The sequence below is a fragment of the Enhydra lutris genome, unplaced genomic scaffold (assembly GCF_002288905.1).
Source record: "Enhydra lutris kenyoni isolate GAN:26980312 unplaced genomic scaffold, ASM228890v2 scaffoldscaffold19, whole genome shotgun sequence".
Lineage (NCBI taxonomy): Eukaryota > Metazoa > Chordata > Mammalia > Carnivora > Mustelidae > Enhydra > Enhydra lutris.
This window is the reverse complement of record NW_019154103.1, coordinates 7542426-7563526: the sequence shown is the minus strand read 5'-3', so window position 1 is coordinate 7563526 and position 21101 is coordinate 7542426. Positions and strand designations below refer to the sequence as shown.

The window sequence follows — 21101 nt, the reverse complement described above, 5'->3', positions numbered from 1 at the left end:
CATGTACAAAGGTTAGAAAAGAGAATTAATAGGAAGAATTGAGAAAAGTAAGAGTGATAAAGTCCGGAGGAAATTCTGAGTAAGTTATTTTGGTGTTTAGTAGCCGGCAGGAAAGCATTAGAGGTCTTTTAAATATTTTCTACTCATCTTAATTTCTTGAGATATATAATTTACATTATTTAGAAGGAAGATTTTCTTGGTTATAGTATATTGAAATAACATTCTTAGAATAAACTATTACTGTTCATCTGCATTTGAGGAAAATGTTCCATATAGATAATAATTTAAAATAAGCTTGGGGAAGGAGCTATGAGCTCATGACTAAGTTTTAAAATAATTTTTTCTTGATTATAGGAAATTTGCAAAATATAGAACAGTACAGAGAAGGAAGTAAGATGCTCCATTACCGATTGCAATCACCTTTAAAAAATACTTTTTAAAAAAAGACCAATTTTAGGTTCGCAGCAAAATTGAGTAAAGGTACATAGATTTTCCATATACACCTTGTACTCACTGGCCAAGTCATTTACCAACCTGAATATTATCTGAATATCTCTGAGTTGATACCCAATATCACTTTTTTTTTTTTTTTTTTTTTTTTTTTTTTTTTTTGTATTCACCTTTGCTTAAAGCTACTTTCTAGCCAAATCAATCTGGCTACACATTTATGCTGTTACAAGCTCTATTTGGGTTGTTAAAATGAGGGTTAAGTCTACTTTTACTCTAAAACTAGCTTAGTTCTACCTCTGTTGTGTTACCTGTGGTTCTCTTCTGAATGCTCTTGGTGTTCATTGAGGTCTTTCTACTGTGAGTAGTTAGTGGTTTCCCAGCCCTGTGTGAGCAATGTTCTTTGGCCAACCTGGTGGAATTTCACCTCATTTTTATATGCAAAAGGCCTCCTATGCAGATGGTTGGAGCTTTTCTCCTGCTTAGCGCCCTCCTGTCTGATATTCTGCCCACAGATTCCAGCTGCCTTAATTTGATCATATAGTTTATCCAGTTTTATAGTTGCCTAAAGAAAGAGGGCAAGTTCAGTCCCATGGCATTAGTAGAAGTCTTACTACATGGCATACTCCACCATGGCATAAGAAGTAGTCTGGTGTCTGGTGTTAATTTTGATATTAAAACATTGAAATAGTGTATGGGAAGACTTTCAAGGTTAGTCAGAAAGGATTAAGAAGGATTCGTGTTCTAGGTAAATGTAAGTGAGATCTACCCTCCATAACGATAACACAGAAAGTAAAGACTTAAACTATATGTATCAAGATTCCATAGGCAAGTGGGAGCCTGGGTATTAAGTATAAAATATTCCAGCTGAATTGAAATGAAGTAAGTACAATTATCAAGTATAGTCAGTACTGTATTTCTAATGTATTTAGCTTAGACAGAAGATTGGATGGAAAATTTTCTATGAATTTTCTACGAGTAATTGTTTCTACAAACTGTCGATTAATTTTTTATGAATTCTCGTTTTTATATCTTAGCTTTTTTTAGTTCTCCCACATTGATAGTAGTCATTTTAATCCTGAATGTACTTTTCTATGTAAGGCAAGTGTTTCTGTTTTTAGGTACACCAAATCATTTAATTTCAAATCATATTCCCAAATATTACTTATCTATCATAAATGACATTAGTGAGACATTAACAGAGTTACATATTTCTTATGCTCATATCCATGTAATCGTTAAATCTTTCGTTCTTGTCCCTCCCTCAACCAATGCAGTTGTCCCTGCCCTAGAACATTTAGTATCTTTATTATCTGTATATCTATCAGGTATCTATTTCTTTAAAACTGATACCAAGAATATAAAAAAATAGACATTTTAGTGTGTTTAAAACAAAGGCTGGGGCGCCTGGGTGGCTCAGTGGGTTAAAGCCTCTGCCTTCCGCTCAGGTCATGATCCCAGGGTCTTGGGATCAAGCCCCACATCAGGCTCTTCGCTCAGTGGGAGCCTGCTTCCCCCCCTCTCTCTGCCTGCCTCTCTGCCTACTTGTGATCTGTCTGTGAAATAAATAAATAAAATCTTTTAAAAAAAACAAAAAACAAAGGCTGGGTTTTAATATTATTATGTGGTTGCATAGACAGTTTTTGACACTTTAAATCAGTTTTTTTAGCTTCACTGTTAATGATGAAGAGCTTTAAAAAGAGGATGTTAGAAACAGATTTCTAATTTTTTATACCTCCTTAGCACCAGAGTATAAGCTCTGTTGAAAATTTGATCGGGCTGATCTAGTGTCACTGCTAAACTACTTACAGTCTCATGAGTAGCCTCTCAGTAGCTGTCAAATGCTCTTTGCTACTTGTTAGCTAGCTGTGATCCAGCTAACTACTGGCATTTTATCACCTAGGAATCACATTTGGACATTGATACGTGTCATTGGTCAACACTGGAATTATACAGTGGCTCAGGAATAAGAGAGATCTCTTTTCTAGATCCAATAGAAATTAATCTGCTTTAAGTTTCCTGTCTTCTCTGGTTACTGACAGTGGGATTTAAGCACAAAAGATGGGGATTAAATTTTGGATGTAGCATTTCAGATACATACAGCTAAATAGTGTGAAATAGTGCTAAATGGCAAGAGCTAGACCATTCTTTACAAATATCCTCTTGTAGTCCTCTACCATCTTTTTGTTTATTCCCTAATCTTATGTTTTTAAAGGAAGTAAAGAGGAGAGAAGGAAGTTATTGCCTTTTAAGGATTAATTTTATTAAAATGACAAATAAAACATCAACCACCCATGATTAAATAGATTAACTTATTTCTTTAAAACAGATCTTTTTTTTTTTTTGGGGGGGGGGGGTATGTAGGGATTGAATCAGTGTGCCAGAATGGTTTTGCCAGTGTTCATGTTGTCAAACTATAGTATTTTATTGAGAGGTGAATCTTAAGGAGATGTTAATGCTAAAATAGGTATCCAAGGGGATATCTGACACTTCTCATTTGAATGTCTTGAATGGAAGAAACTAAAGGATTTTATAAGAGCCTTATGCATGGGGTAGAGAGTCATTCATTAACAAATATGTATTGGACGGGTGCCTGGCTGGCTCAGTTGGTGGAGCATGTGACTGTTGATCTTGGGGTTGTAAGTTCAAGCCGCTGGGTGTGGAGAGTACTTAAACATAAAATCTAAAAAAAAAAAAAAAATGTATTGGATACCTACCATTTCAGATGCTGGAGATAGAGATAAGATAGGTAAAGTACATTATAGTAATATAATTTCAAAACAAGTTAGGAATAGCTTTTTTTTTTTTTAAGTTAGGATCCAACCTTGTCATCCATCTGCCTTTGTACATATAGTGAATTAACCAAAAGAATTTTTTCTTTTATTTCAGGGCCTAACCAAATGAATTTTGAAATTACAAATGGGATCTGTTAACTTGAAAGTTTTATGTTTATTTGAATCTTTTTTTTTCCCTTGCTAAATGTAAGAAGATGGCAAAATGCCAATAATTAGTTTTAATCACCGAAGTTTGGAATGGATGAATGTTTTTTCATATTAAATGGCAGCTTTCTCTTGCTTTTCATTTTCAACACTACATCTTGAACTGTTAAAAGGATAGTGTGTAAAAGATAGGTTCTTTAATAGGTAGCAGACAGACTTAAGTTTGAAAAGTACATATAGGACATTATGGTCAGGCTGATAGACATGGTCATTTTATATAGGTAGTTGGATTTTTTCATTGCACAGACACTTACCTAATAATATTTCCACGTAGTTCATAACTCTGTGTCCCTCATAGGAATATTGTGAGCCATAATAGAATATTATCCACACATTATTAAAAAAATGGCACACATTATAGTATGTGTTCCTGAAAAGCTTTATAAATATTAATTTATGTTATTATAATGGACACATGTAAGGTAACTTGATAAATCCTGTTCACAAGATAAAAACATCCTTTCTGTCATAACAATGGTCATATCCACTTTATTGTTCTCTAAATTCACATTTTAAAAAATTAGGCCTTTTCTATTAGCCAACTTTTGTGAAATAATGATTTTTTAAAATAATTGTATACATACATACATAGATAATTTACATATGTACATATACATGTATGTAGAAAGACTTAGGATTTAGCTCTGAACTGTAGAATGTATTCACCTTTTACTTATGTGTAGCTTGGAAATCTTGTTTGCAAATGAACAACCCTGTTCTAGAAAACTTTTTAATATCTTGCCCATAGTTCCTTTTTTCCCCTACCATTTCCTTTGGAGGAAGAGATTTAATCTCAAATTAGATGGGTAGATTATAGAAAGAATTGAGTGAAGTAAGGTCTTTACCCCTTTCCCAGACTGTAAAGTCCTTCATTTGCAAGGATGGTTGAGAATTTTCTATGAATTAGACTGAGTGACAGTGCCTGTTGTATATGCCTTATTAGTTTTATACTTAGTTGTCCTAGTACTGTTAAGTGATAGGCATGTAACAGAGTTTGTTCATGTGAATGGTAAAAATTTCTTTCTTTGTTAGATTTTGTAATAGTCAAAAGCTAAATTTGAAGTAATTTTATTTGGTCGTGTGGTAATGACATTTTCACAGATTTTAAAGTTCAGTAGTTAAGCAGAGAGGAGTCACTTAAGTGCTTATTGAATAGATTTATAAATAAATTCTGAGTTATATTTTCAAGCATGAAATTAACTAATTCAAAAATATTTCACTGTAACTCCAGCCAGTTTATTTATTTATTTATTCTTTGATTGTTCTGTATAATTTTTGGTTAAAAATTTTTGTGCATTAAACTTTTCTAAATTTAGGATGATTTCTTTAGCTAGATTCCTAATAATGGAATTATTGGGTCAAAGGTATAAACTTTTTTCCCCCAAATTCTTGATGTATACTTAATGCCAGATTGGCTCTGAAACAGTAATACCAGTTTACTGTCATCAGCAGTATGCATGTCCATTCCCTCACATATTATGTGTTTAAGAATTTAAATCCCATTGTTGCTTTAGTGTATATTTCCTTGATTCACAGTGATGTTTAACATTCTCTTCATTTAAAATTAGTTGTGATTAGGGATGCCTGGGTTACTCAGTCGGTTGAGCATCTGCCTTTGGATCAGTCATGCTCTTGGGGTCCTGGGATTGAGCCCTGAGTCTTGCTCCCTGCTCAGCCAGGAGCCTGCTTCTCCCTCTGCCCTTCCCCCCTGCTGTGCTCTTTCTCTCTCTCTCTCACTGTCAAATAAATATATACAATCTTTAAAAAAAGATAATTAGGGGTGCCTGGGGGGCTCAGTGGGTTAAAGCCTCTGCCTTCGGCTTGGGTCATGATCCCAGGGTCCTGGGATCGAGCCCCACATTGCGCTCTCTGCTCAGCAGGGAGCCTGCTTCCTCCTCTCTCCCTCCCTGCCTCTGCCTACTTGTGATCTTTGTCAAATAAATAAATAAAATCTTAAAAAAAAAAAAAAGATAATTAAAAGTATCTAAATCTGCCTCCTCCCCAAAAAACCCCTGACCAAAATTAAGTCAAACAACGAACTAGGAAAAAATGCTTCAGAAAATATTATCAGAGGTTTCATATTTTTATCTAGCCAAATATCTTAGATTATTGTGTGGTATGAGTGGCACAAAGTTTAAAACTTTTGCTGGAGACACAAAGCTACCATTATGATTGTTAATTAGAGGGCAGTGCTGTAAGGAAAGTTGCCCTCAGGTTTTCTGCAGGTTGTATGGAGATGTTTGCTCCCACTTGAAGTAAGCCGTAAGGTTTTAAAGCATTGTTTAGGTTTTCTTTTCCTGTCTGTTACCAGTTAGTCTTCTTCTGTTACTTCTTACTGTTACTAATGTTTCTACCATTAGCTATAACTCATGTTTCCTTCTACTCTGTTTCTATGGACAGTATATATATATATACATATACATATGTATATGTGTATAAACTCTTACTGCATGATGCTTAATTTTTTCATGTATTTGGATCACATTATAATTCATTAGGTTAAATGCCACTCTATCAAAAGTAGTTAAATTTTTAAAAGATTCTGAAAAGGAAAAAAATATTAATTTGAGAGTATAAATATTTAAATATTTATATATTCAATATTTATTTTTTAAATTTCTACAGTTCAGTAGAAATTGAACCCAAGTAAAATGTTGTCTTATGTTTGGTGATCTCATGCCACAGGTAAGGGACTTTGCCATGATTACCTACATGGGTGGGTTAATGTCACTCCCCATTTCTCTGGAATCATCTGTGTTCAAATGATATCTTTTACTGTAGGGCTTTTCCCCCAGAACCTTCTGGGGTTTCTTACTTCTGGTGGCCCTGATGCCTCTATTGTGAGGACCTGATGGGAAATACACAGTACCTGTATCTGAAGCTAGAGCAACTGTTCCTGCGGTTCTGAGTGGGCCATCAAGAGCAGGAAGAGGATAGAAAGAGTTGGCAAATGTGGGAGAGATTGTGACATTAGAGTCCAGTACATGATTGATAATATGTTATTGGAAGTGAGGAAATTAGCTGAAATTTTAACAGTCATGTTACTATTTATTGTGTACTCTAATTCTTCTGACAATATTGCAAGGAAGATATTCTTTCTATTTTACAAATGAGGAAAAATCTCATATTCTATTTCACTCAAGGAGAGCACAGGTACAATAAACAGATGGAGAGATGAGTTTAACTTTGGATGTGATCAATTTAACAGAGAAGGATCTTGTTAGGAACTTCAAACAGTAGTTTAGAGAAGCAGGTTTGGAGCTTGGTTGAGACAATAGGGCTAAAGAGATAGGTTTGGAAAATCTTATGCATGGAGATGGTAGTTAAAATATTGGAGATTTGCTGGGTGATGTATTATGGAGTCGTCATGGCAGTAGAGTTAATTAATTATTCACCCATGCAGTGCTCCCTGCCACTCTTTCTACAGCATAGATGTTGGCTGCTTGAAAGCGTTAATTTTGTTCAAGGGAGGTCACAGAACTTGGACATATGAGGTGGAATAATGGATAGTTTTTTTTCAGCCTTGTCCCACTGTATCACCCTGTTGGTGATATGCTGCTACAGCATAGACTCTAAGGGTGGGAGGACAGGCATACCACTTGGAAGATGCTTTAGAATTTTTTGTTATGTCATTTGAAACGCCTTTCCTCCATTGATTCTGTGCCCTTTCCAATACATTTTTTTTATAGTCACTGTCTTAGACCCATGGAGAAAGAATAAGGATTGTTGCTTCTAATTCCATTTATAAAGAGATACCCTTTTTGCTACCTAATTAATTGGAAGAAACCATAGTAGAAATATATTAGCCTCTTAAATATTACGAAGAAGAGATTACGAGGAAGTGACTTGCTTAACTTTAAGGCATGGTGTTCATTGCAAGGACACAGCAACAGTTGTGCTCTGGCCTGGACTATTCTGGGGGCTGTTCTGTTACCCCCCAAGGACCACCATGGGGTCTCTGCTTCACATTCTGCCTCTCGCTTCCTATTTTTCTAAGCTTGGTGGAACATGCTATTGTTTACCCTTTGACTTCGGCCTAGGTTTTTGTCTGGCCTCTGACACGGGTCTGATGTAAAGCTTAAGATTTGACAAACTGCAAAGAATTACTTGGGGCCAGATTTCTTCTCAGGCAGTAGCGGGGGACACAGTCCTTGGCCGGCAAACTTGAGGCTTCATAGTGTCTCCCAGAAAAATTCACAAATCTCTTTTTTGAGATGAGATTTGCCAACATGGTCACTGAATCATGTGATGGAGTTGGGAGTCATTGTTGGAGGGATATGTTGTGTCGGATACAGGGAATGTGTGATAAGGGGCACCTGGATGGCTCAGTGGTTAAAGCCTCTGCCTTCGGCTTGGGTCATGATCCCAGGGTCCTGGGATCAAGCCCCACATTGGGCTCTCTGCTCAGCGGAGATCCTGCTTCCTCCTCTCTCTCTCTGCCTGCCTCTCTGCCTACTTGTGATCTCTCTCTGTCAAATAAATAAATAAAATCTTAAAAAAAAAAAAAAAAAGAATGTGTGTTAAGAATCACCAGTAGGGCTTATTTGTTGGAAACTATAGGAGTATTCCAATTCCTATATCCATTATGGACTTTGGGGATGAACCACACTTCCACAGGAGATACTGCTATCAAAAGACACATGTCATGTCCCTCATGTGTGTTAGGGCAGAAAAAGTGTTGAGAAGCATGATCTAAGAAGTGTCATTCAACCTGAAGAGGTTAGGATATGTTTCCAACAACATACTTTTTTTATCTATGATTAATTTTAACAGATGTCTGTCTCCTCTCCTGTGGTACTTGATAACCACAGAGAAATTCTCATTTTAAGTGTTTGGCAGTTTTGGAATGGGGAAAGAGCTAAAAGAATGGAGCAATTGAATTTGTACAGGCTTTCTCTTTTCATTACATGCATGATGTTTTTTTCATGAAAATGAAGAAAATACTCATTTTTGCAAATGCTATCAATCTTTAACAATCAAAAATTCACTTGGCAAGAGAAATAGTGTAGCTCTACGGAATTGTGGTTATTATTACATTGTTTTGTTTACTGTAAACCTGGCTTAATATTGGTAAATATAGTGTAGCAGAAACTGAACTGTTGTGAGCTATCTGGGCATCAGTCCAAGATATCATTAAAAATACTGCCTCAGAGTAATTTGGGTTTATGAATAATATTTTGTTAACAGCTCAACTGAAATTAAGCCACATGGTGTAGCTTAAAATTCTGAATCCACAAGATAATGAGAGTAGCATAAGTGAATAGTGCATACTTAATATTCTGTATTTGAATGATAAATTTATATGTAATTTTGCATTAACCTTTAAACTCTAAGTACCCAATACTTAATATGATTTGATGTTTTTAAACTTTACGTAATGTTGTTTGCTAAAAATTTGAATCCTTATAAGCTAACGTATTATCTTATTGGTTTAACAATCAAATCTAAAGAGTAAGGAGAGGTTGCCTGAACAAATATTAAAAATGAGCTTTTAGCACCCATTTTGGCATACGGATGTACAAAGAACTGGAGTTTATGTTACTGTTCACCAAAAAGATCAAAGGATATAAAGTTGTTAGAAAGGTCCAATTACTTAATTCATTTATTTTAATAATGAAAGATAATAACTATACCTTAAAATAGGTTATAGAGATTATTGTTTGTTTACAAATTATTGATTATGTTAGGTATAACAAAGGAAATGAGGTTATGATAAGTGACATGATTCAAAGGAAAAAAATCCCTATTTAGATGTATCTTTTCAAGAGAAGATACATTTGCCTTTTTTCTTTGTGTGCTATTTAGTTTAAGTTCTTTCTGAACAGACATGTATGAAATTCCAATGACAAGATATGGGAAGAGTTGGTTTTCTGTTACTGTTGGTGTGTAAGATATTTTTGTAGTGAAACAATATGTGCATTATTTAAAGAAGGAATGTTAAATACATGTCTTCTCAATAAATATTTTATTCATTTTCCAGGTTAGCACTCTACGTATATGAATATCTGCTCCATGTAGGAGCTCAGAAATCGGCCCAAACATTTTTATCAGAGGTATGTTTGATATATTTTCCATATTTTACGTTGATATCTTATATAAGTGAATGAAAATATTCTGTAACAATTATTTTTAAAAAACTACTATTATGTATTATATAGTAACTGCTTGGTTATCAGTATCCCTAATACAGTCTTTGTAGATTACTTGTCAGCATTTTTAGTGTCCCATTTTCATGCCAATAACCGTCTACTCAACTTTCTAGTCATTTTTCCCCCCATAGAAATAGAAACTAATATTAGCCTTGGCAGTAATAATCAAGAAGGCAAATTTGCTTAAGAAAAAAAAAAGACAAATGCCTCCATATCTCTAGTTTTAGCTGTACCTTATTTTGGCATTATTCATAATTTTGTAAAATATGGTTTTGTTTGTTTTTATTTTGTATGGATAATAGTGGATTGATGACTAAATTTCAGTTAGAAAACATTTTGATCTTATTTCAAGTTCTTATATCTTTTCCTGCTTTCCTCCACATTTTTTGAAGTTTGAATTTGAGCCTTTTACAATGGTACTTTCTCCTCTTTTCTTCTTCATTTTATATAATGATGAGGATGAGGAGGATTTTATTGAGTTCTTTTATATGCTAGGCACATAATGTGCCAAAGTACCTTATATTATCTTTAATTCTTATAAGAAATTTGTAAGGCAGATGGTATTATTCCTGTTTTACTGATAAGAACAATAGGTCTCAGAGAATTTATATAACTGGCTCATGGTGATATAGCTAAGTGAGTTATGGAACTGGAATTTAAGCCTAGATCTATGTTTATTTGAAAGCTTTTGGTTTTCCCCCATATCTGTGCTGTACATTATGGTAACCACTAGCTTTATATGGCTTTTTCAATGCTTGAAATATGACTAATCCAGTTGAAAAGTGCCAAAAGTATGAAGTACACACTGGATTTTGAAGATTTAGTGTGAATAGAAGAACATAAAGTATCAATAATTTTAAAATTTTGACCTTATATTGAAATAATATTTTGGATATATTGGGTAAAATTAAATATATTACTAAAATTAATTTTACCATTTTTTTCTTTTCTAATGTGGTTACTAGAAAATTTTAAGTCACATATGCAGCTCTCATTTGTGGCCTGTGTTTATAGTATATGAGACAAGTCCAGCTTGAAATAGTGTCTCTAGTCATTTCACTAGTTTAACCCCACCACATCAGGAACATGACAGGCACCCCTTTGAACAAATTGCCCTCCCTGCCAGAGGTGCAGCCTTCTTGAGATTCACTTGCTCCAAAAACAAATGCAGAAGTAAACAAACACACATAGCCCCCCAATCTTTTATCTAATTAATTAATATATGTGAACTGTTAGGGCCTATTTGCAAATAAGGAATTTGGGGTATGCTTAGAACATAGAAGAAATCAATTGTTTTACCATAGAATGAGTATATACAGTGTAAGAAAAATTGGATTTTAAGGTTTGTTCAAATTGAAACAGAAATTTCATGTGTTTCTATCTCATGAAATCATTAATTAGAAGACTTTGTATTTCACCTTGCTACCCCACACTCACTATTTGTTGTTATAGGGACAGTGAAGAGATTGCAAAAGTAATGCTCTTAATATTTGTATTCTTAATCACTGCCAACTTAGAAGATATTTAAAAGAAACCAAAGCCAGCTATGGAGATTTAAAATTTTTATTTTAATGCAGTTGAAAACTTGATGAAACTTGATGAAAGGATTTACTGTTCTCTTTCCTTAGATCAAGGAGCATTTTGAATTAGTCAACTTGCTGAATCCTTGGGGGTTCCCATAGCTATATATATATATATTTTTTTTACCAACATCGTAAGATGTCAGAGCCGTGATTCTTCAACTTCATGAAAAAAAAGAAAAATGTTACTAATACATTTAAGAACATTGACTTAAATGGATCATGTGGATCAAACATAACTAGATTGAAATAACTACATATTATACCTATATACCCTGAATTGAACGGAATATGAATATACAAAATTTCTAAGTCTATTTGGTAAAAATGAACTTATAATTTCAGAAGAGATTCACACTTTCCTGACAAGTATTTACCATGATTTTATTTTCTCTGGCTTCATTTGGAATACAAAACTGAGGATTTCTCTGAATTATTAGTGTGGATCAGTTTCACAAGAGGAATCAAGCTGAAAACAAACTATTGTTACCAAGAAGATACAGTATTTCTGGACTTTGAAGATTAGTGTATGTGATTCCCAGAACTATTCTTTACTTGCTAGCTTGCCAAACTCCAAGTAGACTGTGAAAATGCTTTCTAATTACCTAAATAACCAATATAGCGTTTTCCGCATATAGGGAATGGCTAGATTAATTGAGGTATAAGTTTCCCAAAATGTAAAAGAACAAGTTAGATCTATTTGGACTTAACATGGGTAAATTTCCAAACATTTTCAAGTAAAAGAAGCAAGATGAAGTATGGCATTTACATGGAAACCATTGAACATAAAGGAACATGGTGCAATACTATATATTTTTGTGGGTACATATTTATGAGTATAACATATAATAAAAAGTTTGAAAGAATATACATGCCAGACTAGTTTCTGAGAGTAGGGATTTTAAAGGAATTAAAGGGGAATTTTATCCTTACTTTTATACTTACTTATATATATATATACATAAACATATGTATATGTGTATATATATATATATATATATACATACACACATATATATGTATATATATATATATATCGTATTTGCACATTTATTTATTTATTTAAGATTTTATTTATTTATTTGACAGAGAGATGGCAGTGAGAGAGGGAATGAGAGCAGGGAGAGTGGGAGAGGGAGAAGCAGGCTTCCTGCTCGGCAGGGAGCCTAATGCAGAGCTTGATCCTGGGACCCTGGGATCATAACCTGAGCTGAAGGCAGATGCCTAACAACTGAGCCACCCAGGCACCCCTGTACAGTTATTTAAAAATAAAAATCATAGAAGAGAAAATACAAAATTATCTCAACTTCAAAATGGAAGCCTAGAAGTAGATTTGTGACAGGCCATTGCTAAGTACACCCTAGAGTTCTGAATAATTTCGGTTGGCTAAATTTCAGTACCTTTCTATAATCTTCCTCACACTAAATTTCGACAAAAACTAGCTGCTTGTATTTGCCTATAAATACCATAGGCTTCTGTCACCCGGGCTTTACTTTGCCTAAAATCCCTCCCAATAAGGAGAATTTGCTTCTCCTTAGGAAGGTTTTCTCAGGGCTGAAGACTTTTGCATACTGTGCCAGGAAGCTTGGACTTTATCTTCTGGCAAAAGGGAGCTTTTGATGCTCTTTAAATAAAAGAGAAACGTTGTTTGGTTGGTACTCTGGTGTCTGCATCAATGGCAGTACCACTTCCCCTGCTCCCCAATTATGGTTAATAAAGGAAGGAGAATGTAATTTTTTAGGGCTTTGTACCCTGTTTAGCATTGCTTTCTCTCTTACTTTCACTTGGATCATATAGAAAATTAAAGGCTGCTTGTTGTAGAATGACTTCTTAAATAGTTTGAGAAGTAAAGGACCATCTTATCTGAGTTCTCGTGAGTCTATCCCCAGATTTTTTACCTAATTCAGGACAGTTTAACATGGAGCTTAAAGAAAAACTAGGAAGACCTGTTTATTTGGGTTGGGTATTGTGATACAAAGGAAATGACTAAAGTGTCAGCAATCACTCAGATATTCAATGTTCTTACCCTGGTTTAAGGCGAAGTAGAATACTTCTTCCCATTTTGTCATTCTTTGTCAGGATGAGTGAGGATATGGGTGACTGTGACATTAGTCATAGACTATGAGCCCTTTTGAATCAGGATTTGCTGTGTTGAGCCACCTTTCCTTAGTGTGGGTTTCCTCTATGGGTAAAGTTGTGAAAAGGTCACATTGGAAATCTAGATATCATCTGAAAAAGTAAGATGTATATCTCAGAGCCCAGTCTCTTACTAAGTTTGGCCTTTTTTTTTTTTTTTTTCTTTTCTAAAAGTGGGCTCTACACTCAGCCTGGAGCCCATTTGGGGCTTAACTTTAGGACCCTGAGATTAAAACCAGAGCTGAGATCGAGAGTCAGACACCTAACCATCTGACCACCTACATACCCCCATGGGTTTGGCCTTTCTGATAATGCCCTTGGCCTGGGCTATCAGAAACTGAACTGCTTTTAATAGCTTTTGTTGCCAGCCAGAACAGAGCCTAGAACAATTAGCCCAGCTAGTTTTTTTTTTTTTCCTTAGTTAAAAGAGATCGCATTGAACTAATGATAGAAATCACATTGCTACCCAGGTTATGTTAACTAGCTCATTGTTATATCCGATTGATGATAGATTCTAAACTAGTACCTGAATCCCAAATATAGTTTCTACAGTTTGAAATTTTCTTACGCCCATTAAGACAAAATTGAACATTCTTTTTTTTAAATTTTAAATTCAGTTAAGTACCATATAGTGTATTATTCATTTCAGAGATAGAGCTCAGTGATTCATCAGTCTAAATACCCAGTGTTCATTACCTCACGTGCCCTCCTTAATGTCCCTCACCCAATTACCCCATCCCCTCATATTGAACATTCTTTAGAAATAGTCTCTATGTAGAACTCTTCCTCAGCTTTATCTTTTATTATCTTTTATTTATCTGTTATTATCTTTCAGTATTTAATAATTACAAATAGAATACTAAGAAATCTTTACATTCTATGTCAATTTTTGTTACTTTGAATTCATTAGAAACTATCCTTTTTCTGGGTATCTCATTTTATTATGCAAAGGTAATTCCAGTTTACTCCTTAAATTTTACACGTTATTTGTCATGCCTCAGAATGAGGCTTCGTGACCTTACCAAATACAATTAAGAACTAGATTGTTGCAGATGCCAAGGATTTTTTCCTTCCTAAGAATTTTACATTGTTTATATCTTAATAGCCCTTATTTGCCATAAATTAGCTAGTAAGTTACCCAGAAATAGTAGCTTAAAAACATGTAGCAGATTGCTTCTTTAGATTTTATTAAGAATGCTAAATTATTGAACATCACAGACTCTAAAATTTTGTTCTGCTTATCTTTCACTGAAAAGAAAAAATAAAAATTTCCTAACCAATTTCTTGAACTTTAGTTTGGAGGCAACATAGTATGTTAGGTAAGAGTAATTGCTTTGGGGCCAGCCTACTGGGTTTGAATTATCTCGCTTACTTACTTAGTTTTCTTAATTATAAAAAGAAGATAATTGTAATAGTACTTTAAAGGTGTGCTGAGGTTTAATGAGTTAGTACCTGTAAAAGTGCTTAGAAGGGCCTAGCATGTAGTCCATACTCAAAAGTACTATTTTTAAACTTCTTGACTAATTCTTTTTACCTTGTATAGTTTCTATACTGGAGTAGAAATATAAATATATGTCTTATGTGTACATGTATGTTCCAAGTATCTATCACTTGGATGGCCTGAAATTCTCCTGCCTCCTGGAGTTACCTTTCCTATCAAAACAGCTCCAGCTCTATTCCCTAATATTACAGGTTCCCACAAGTTCTCTCTAACATGTCTCAGGCTTACTAGGGGAAGAGGGGCCTGGAGGTTCTCTTGCTGTAATTTCTTGCTCCCACCAAGTATTATAGCCCCACTGCTCCTCCTCCTTATGTCTGCTGCCTTTTCTTTGTCTGAGTTTCATATTTCTCTTACAGCCTCCAAGCTCCACTGGGTTGTTGCTCTTGTATATAAAAGATTGTTACTGAAGATTAGGGGAAAATTGAATGGTATTCAGCCTTGTACAGTACAGGAAACATAAACTTGAATATTAAACATTAACTTTTTTGGTCTCCTTGCCATGGGAATTTCTTACTAGCTGTTTACCTGAGGGCTCCCAGTTGTCTTCTATCTTGTTGACTCCTCACAGCCTCTCCCATTGTCGTCTTTTCTGAATTCACCTAGACATCTCAGACATCTTCTTCCTGGGAGATTATCAGCAGCCTCCTGAAATACTGTTATTTTATTATGTGGCATATTAAGTATTCATTCTCTACTTTCCAACCATTCCTAGGAGCCTCTACTTTTCTAGCCCAAAAAATAAAAACAAAAATAGAAGGGATCCATCAGGGAGTTTTCCCAATAAAAAACATCATCTGCACAAGTAGCTTGTATATCTCAGCAGCTCACTCTCTCGCCTGGGTGTAGCCTTTAAGAGGATTTCTACCTTCTAGAATAGAACAGTGCTATTCAATAAAACTTCCTGTGATTAGGAGATGATTTCTAATCTGTGCTTCTAGTAAATTCTCCACTGGTTTCATGTGACTATTGAGCACTTGAAAAGTGGCTAGACTGAATGAAGAACATTTATTTAAATTTAAAGAACCATATATGGCTAGGGGATACCACGTTGAATAGCACAGTTTTGGATTATCTGCTTTAAAGTTGGATCAGATTCTTCTTCCCATTATATGTCTATTTGGTTAGTTTTTTAAATTAAAATGAAGTTGTTTTTTTTTTTTTACATTTAGGTTAGTATATAGATGCACCTATACATGGAAATTTTTAGAAAATTAGTGGGAATGATAGGTTATATCTAAATTAAAAGACTCGAATTTTGTCTAGGAACAAATATATATATTTGTATATATATGTACACATATATGTGTACTACTGCTGTGCTATTGCTGGTGCTGTCCAAGTGGGTCTGTACCATTCAAAGACGTCCCACATTGATAAGGCTAGAACCTCTGAAAAGGAGCTGCGGACATCCAGAATTGTCCTATGCTGTAGTTGCTGTAGCTACTGCTGCTGCAACCAGCAACTAGTTCACTTTTGGAGCCACGGGCAGGAAGCCTCTCCTCTTCCCCCTGCCATTGGATCTCCAGCTAGCATTCTTCTAATGGCAGAGCTGAACAGGAAACTAGGTAACGTAATTTTCAGAATCCCAGCACTTAGTGTAGAATGGACAAAGAAGAGTAAGTGTGGGGTTGAGCGATAATAGGTAATATTCCAGTATTGCCGGATGCAAGTAATGATGAAAAGCTAAGCAAGTGTGTATCTGTATATCTATGTGTGTGTATCATTTTTTCCCTTGTTTATATAAATACTATTTACTATATACACTGTTACGTGCTTTAATTTTTGTTTCATTTGTTTGACTTAAATTGTTTTATAGTGGTTGTGCCTGAAAGTTCATAATTCTTTTTATGGTGGTAGGGTATTTCATTCTATGAAATGTGCCATAATATATTTCACCAGCCCCTACTAATGGACATATGGCCATTTGGTTTGTTTCTAGCCTTTTGCAATTACAAATAAAGCTTTACTGAAAATTGTATTATATATATATATATATATATATATATATATATATATATATATAATTTTGTACACATGAGCATATTTATAGGATAAATTCCTAGAAGAATTGCTATATCAGATAGTATGGGCATTTATAAATTATAATTATCACTTATAAGCCATATGGCATGTCTTATCCCTGCCAGTAGACTTTCTGTTCATTCATTGTTTGGCTCTCCACTTGTATAGACATGCTGAAAATGCCAGGTCATACAGTAGAGACACAGCATAATCACAGACAATGTAGAATATGGCAGTGGGAATGGGTATTGAGATTTATCTGTAAGTTATAGGAGAATACAGCTTTGAGCTGGGCAAATGACGGAAGGAAGGGAGGTGGCTGACCCAACAGCTTTAAAAAGCCTTAGGATGAAAAATGTGTATCGGAGCCTGGGTAATGAAAGAAGGAAAAATAGAATAAAGAGAGAGAAATAGTTTCCATACAGGTCATTCAAATACCCAAAAAAGGCTGAAGCCCATGAAACTCAATACAACAGAAAATGCCTTTTCATAAACAGCAGAATTATTTCTAAAATGGCTGTTGACATTTAGAGGTATTTTCAGGCCATTCCTCAACCATGTCCATCATTATTACATGTTTAGTAAGAAAAAAAAATTAAACTATATAGATGAATATGATTTTAAAATGAAAGTCTTCCTTTACCCTTTTCCAGAGATTAATAGCCTTAAGTTTCATATGCTTTCTTTAATATGTATACATCCAAATGCACACATACATATATGCACAATTTCTTTTAAATAGAGAAGGTTTAGGGGTGCCTGGCTCACTCAGTTGGTTAAGTGATTTCAGCTCAGGTCCTGATCTGAGGATTGTGAGATTAAGCCCCATGTCACACAGTGTACTGGGTGTAGAGCCTGCTTAAGATTCATTCTTTCCCCTCCCACCCCTTCCCCCAGTAAAAAAATCATTTAAAAAAAAAGTTTTACACTATACATATTGTTCATAATCTTCCAAATCTCAATCTTGAAAAGCCAATATAACATGGCTCTCTTTCCATGTAGATATGTCATATTCTTCTTAATGATTGCCACTCTTCTATAGTATGTAAGTATAAAATTTTATTTTACATTCACAGTTGGTGAATGCTTTGAGGTTGTGTCTAATTTTCATTGTTTCTAACAATGTGGCAATGAATGTGCCTTAGTTTTCTATAGATCAGGGTTCTATAGAAACCTGGTTCTGTTTTCCTTAGCATCATCTCATGCTTCCTATAAACAAATAATACCTAAAATAGTAATTAGTTTGGAGGCCAAAAACAAAAACAAAAACGCATTCACTATGGAAACATATTCTTACATATAACCATTTCTCCTCAGGAATAACCTAAAGCATTAATTGTTGTTTATTCAATAACTATAAAAGGATGGCTTTTGTGTTACTTTCAATATGATGGGCCAAAATCTTAGCTGTGTCTGCCACTTACTTGGAATTTAAAGTGAGAAATGTGAATGTTATGTAGGTAAAGACTGTAAGGATGAAAAAGATGATATATGGGAGGCATTTTGAGTTGCTCTGATGAACATAAGACATAATACTGTTGAAAATACAAATGGAAAAAAACAAAACAAAACAAAACACATTACTTTTAAACTTCTTTCACAAAAGTCCATATTGAGTGTAAACTGTGTAGGTACTTTCCTCGATTACTTTTGCTTGTGGTTGCTTGTGAAAGTGCAGGATAGAACTGCTGAGCACCAGCCATAACATAGGAGAACTCCCGTTAGACTGAGTCAAATCCCTCCGCCTGCACGGTTCAGCAGTGAGACCTAGTCATGCCACTTTAACTGTAACCTAAGTCATTTCATAGTCTCCTTTTGATTGAGCACTGCGCCGTCTGCTTTATTTCGTAGTCATAATCTGTCAAGTTAGGATAAACTGAGATGAAATGTAGGGATGCTACCTTGAAAAACTTGCTGTTTATGTAATTAGGATGATTCCAGGGATTAGAAATACTTATGTGTCTGGGACATCTCTGTAAGGTTCATTATTATGCCATTTCAAAAAGACACCAACTAGTGAACAAATGGTAAAAGAAAAGATGGAAAAATGAGAAATAGGTTTTTAACTAAGTTATAAATTTAACAGGACATCAGAGTTTCATTTATCCTCAGACTCATGAAGTACTACCATTTCTTATTTTTTTCATGAACCAAGAAGGTAACAATAATAATTAACAGAAATTCAGATAGAAGATAACAGAGATAAAAAATTATTTTTATTACTTTTAGGAGAATTCAAGTTAGGATCTGGCTTTTATTTATATAATATAACATGTTTTGGTTCATTGTTCATACTTAGTCTATGAATTCAAGTTCATTAATCCCTAGGATTTCTCCTTTAGCTCTTTCAAAAAATGGCTATCACATATATAATTTCCTCACTTTCAGGAAATTTTTGTTTTTTGAGAGCAAATTACTTTAAAATTCCCATTGGTTTACATTTTGTATGTTTAAGAACTCTTAAAAAATGATGATTTTGGTGATTTTAGTTATGGTTTCCTATCTTTACCTTAGAGAGTTACCTCTTTTCTTTCTTTTTTCTTTCTTTTCTTTTTTTTTAACATTTTGGGCTACCTTCTCAAGTCCTATCTTAAAACTTTTATTTATTTATTTTAATCCTTTTGGGACAAGAATTTCTAAGTTCTTCCACAGTAGGTGATAAAAAGGATTTCTTGATTTTTTTTTTTTTTTTGAAATTTATAATTATGTGGTTGTTTACTTCCTAGATATGTTAAGGGCCTATGGGCATATTTTGCTGACTGGAATTGTTAAATAATTTTTAATTAATTATTTTTAGAGAGAATGCGAATGCACATGTGCAGGTAGGGGGAAGGGGAGAAAAAGAGGGAGAGAGAATCTTAAGCAGGCTCCATGCCTAGTGCAGAGCACTACCTATGACTTGATCTCATGATCCTGAGCTCATGTCCTGAGCTGAAATCAGGAGTTGGACTTTTAACTGAATGGACCACTCAAGCATCCCTAATTATTTAAACTAAAAAATGAAATCATACTTATACATAAAGATTGTTGTTGTTGTTTTCAAGTTCTTATTTATTCATTTATTTAATTATTTAAGCAATCTCTATATCCACCATGGGGCTTGAACTCAGGACCCTGAGATCAAGATCTGCATGCTCTTCTGACTGAGCCAGCCAGGTGCCCCTGCCTAAAGATTGTTTTTGAGGGCTTTCTGGATCACCTTAATTGAAATTATAGCTTACTTCTTACTGTTTTCCATTTTCATTGTTCTCCTTCCCTGCTTTGTTTTTCTCCTTAGCATTTGTCACTTTCTACTTCTAATATAAAAATAATTTCTCTCCCTCTCCTTTTTATATTTTGCTTTTTTTGTTTATGATATGTCTTCTCTACTAAAGTATCATCTTCTTGAATGCAAAAATTTTTATCTTTTGTGTTTACTGCTATCAGTGCTTAGAAAAGACACTGTATAAATACCTACCCAGCTTTCCAACTTCTAAATTTAATTTGTAAAGAGTATTTAGTCAGACGTTTCAATTTTTTAGAGATATTGACCTTGTTTTCAATTTTTTATAGTGAACTCCAACTCATCTGAAATATAAATATAATATATAAATATATATGAATATATATGTAAATATATATCTAAATACAAACATTTGTAAAGTTAGTATTTCCATCTTGTTGAACTCTTTTTTAAAATTTTTTTAAGGATTGATCTATTAGAGAGAGAGAGAGTGCGAGTGTGGGAGGAGGAGTGGGAAGGGGCAGAGGGAAAGGAAGAGAGAGTCCTAAGCAGACTTTCTGCTGAGGTTGGAGCTCAGTCTCATGACCCTGAGATCATGTCCTGACCTCAGTGAGTCGGACCCCCAACTGACTGTGCTACCCAGGCCCTTTTTTGAAACTCTTACTTTATGGAAGACACATGCCTTCTTTCTCTCCATCCCCTGAAATCAGGAATTTATTTAAAAACTTAATCCTGAAGGTGTAATTTGGAGTCTGCACATATTAATTCCAGTCATTTGCAAATTCCTTAGTTAGTAGTAGTAATTGATTTTCGTAGTGATGTTAATAATGGTGATTTTGATGTGCCTTAAGGTCCTGAAATTCCTTAGGTTCCAGAAGTCTCTCCTAAAAGTCCTGGCACAGTGGGAAGCAAATACAGGAAAGTAATGGTGGCATCTTCTCAAACTAGCCAATCAATAAATCACTATGTAAAATGAGTACTTATAAAACTTGAATAAAGGGTAATATGAAAATGATTAAAATCTTATATATTACCTTAGTATTT

At 34.4% G+C, this 21101-nt stretch overlaps 1 protein-coding gene across 5 annotated transcripts in view; it reads left to right on the top strand.

Moving 5' to 3' along the window:
* Positions 1-21101, top strand: part of LOC111148293 (single stranded DNA binding protein 2) — a 304545-nt gene that overhangs the window by 68673 nt on the left and 214771 nt on the right. For all 5 annotated transcript variants that reach the window (XM_022504780.1, XM_022504779.1, XM_022504777.1 and 2 more), the window contains exon 2: positions 9427-9499. In XM_022504780.1, the coding sequence (XP_022360488.1) occupies positions 9427-9499 (73 nt within the window). The remainder of the gene's footprint in view (positions 1-9426; positions 9500-21101) is intronic.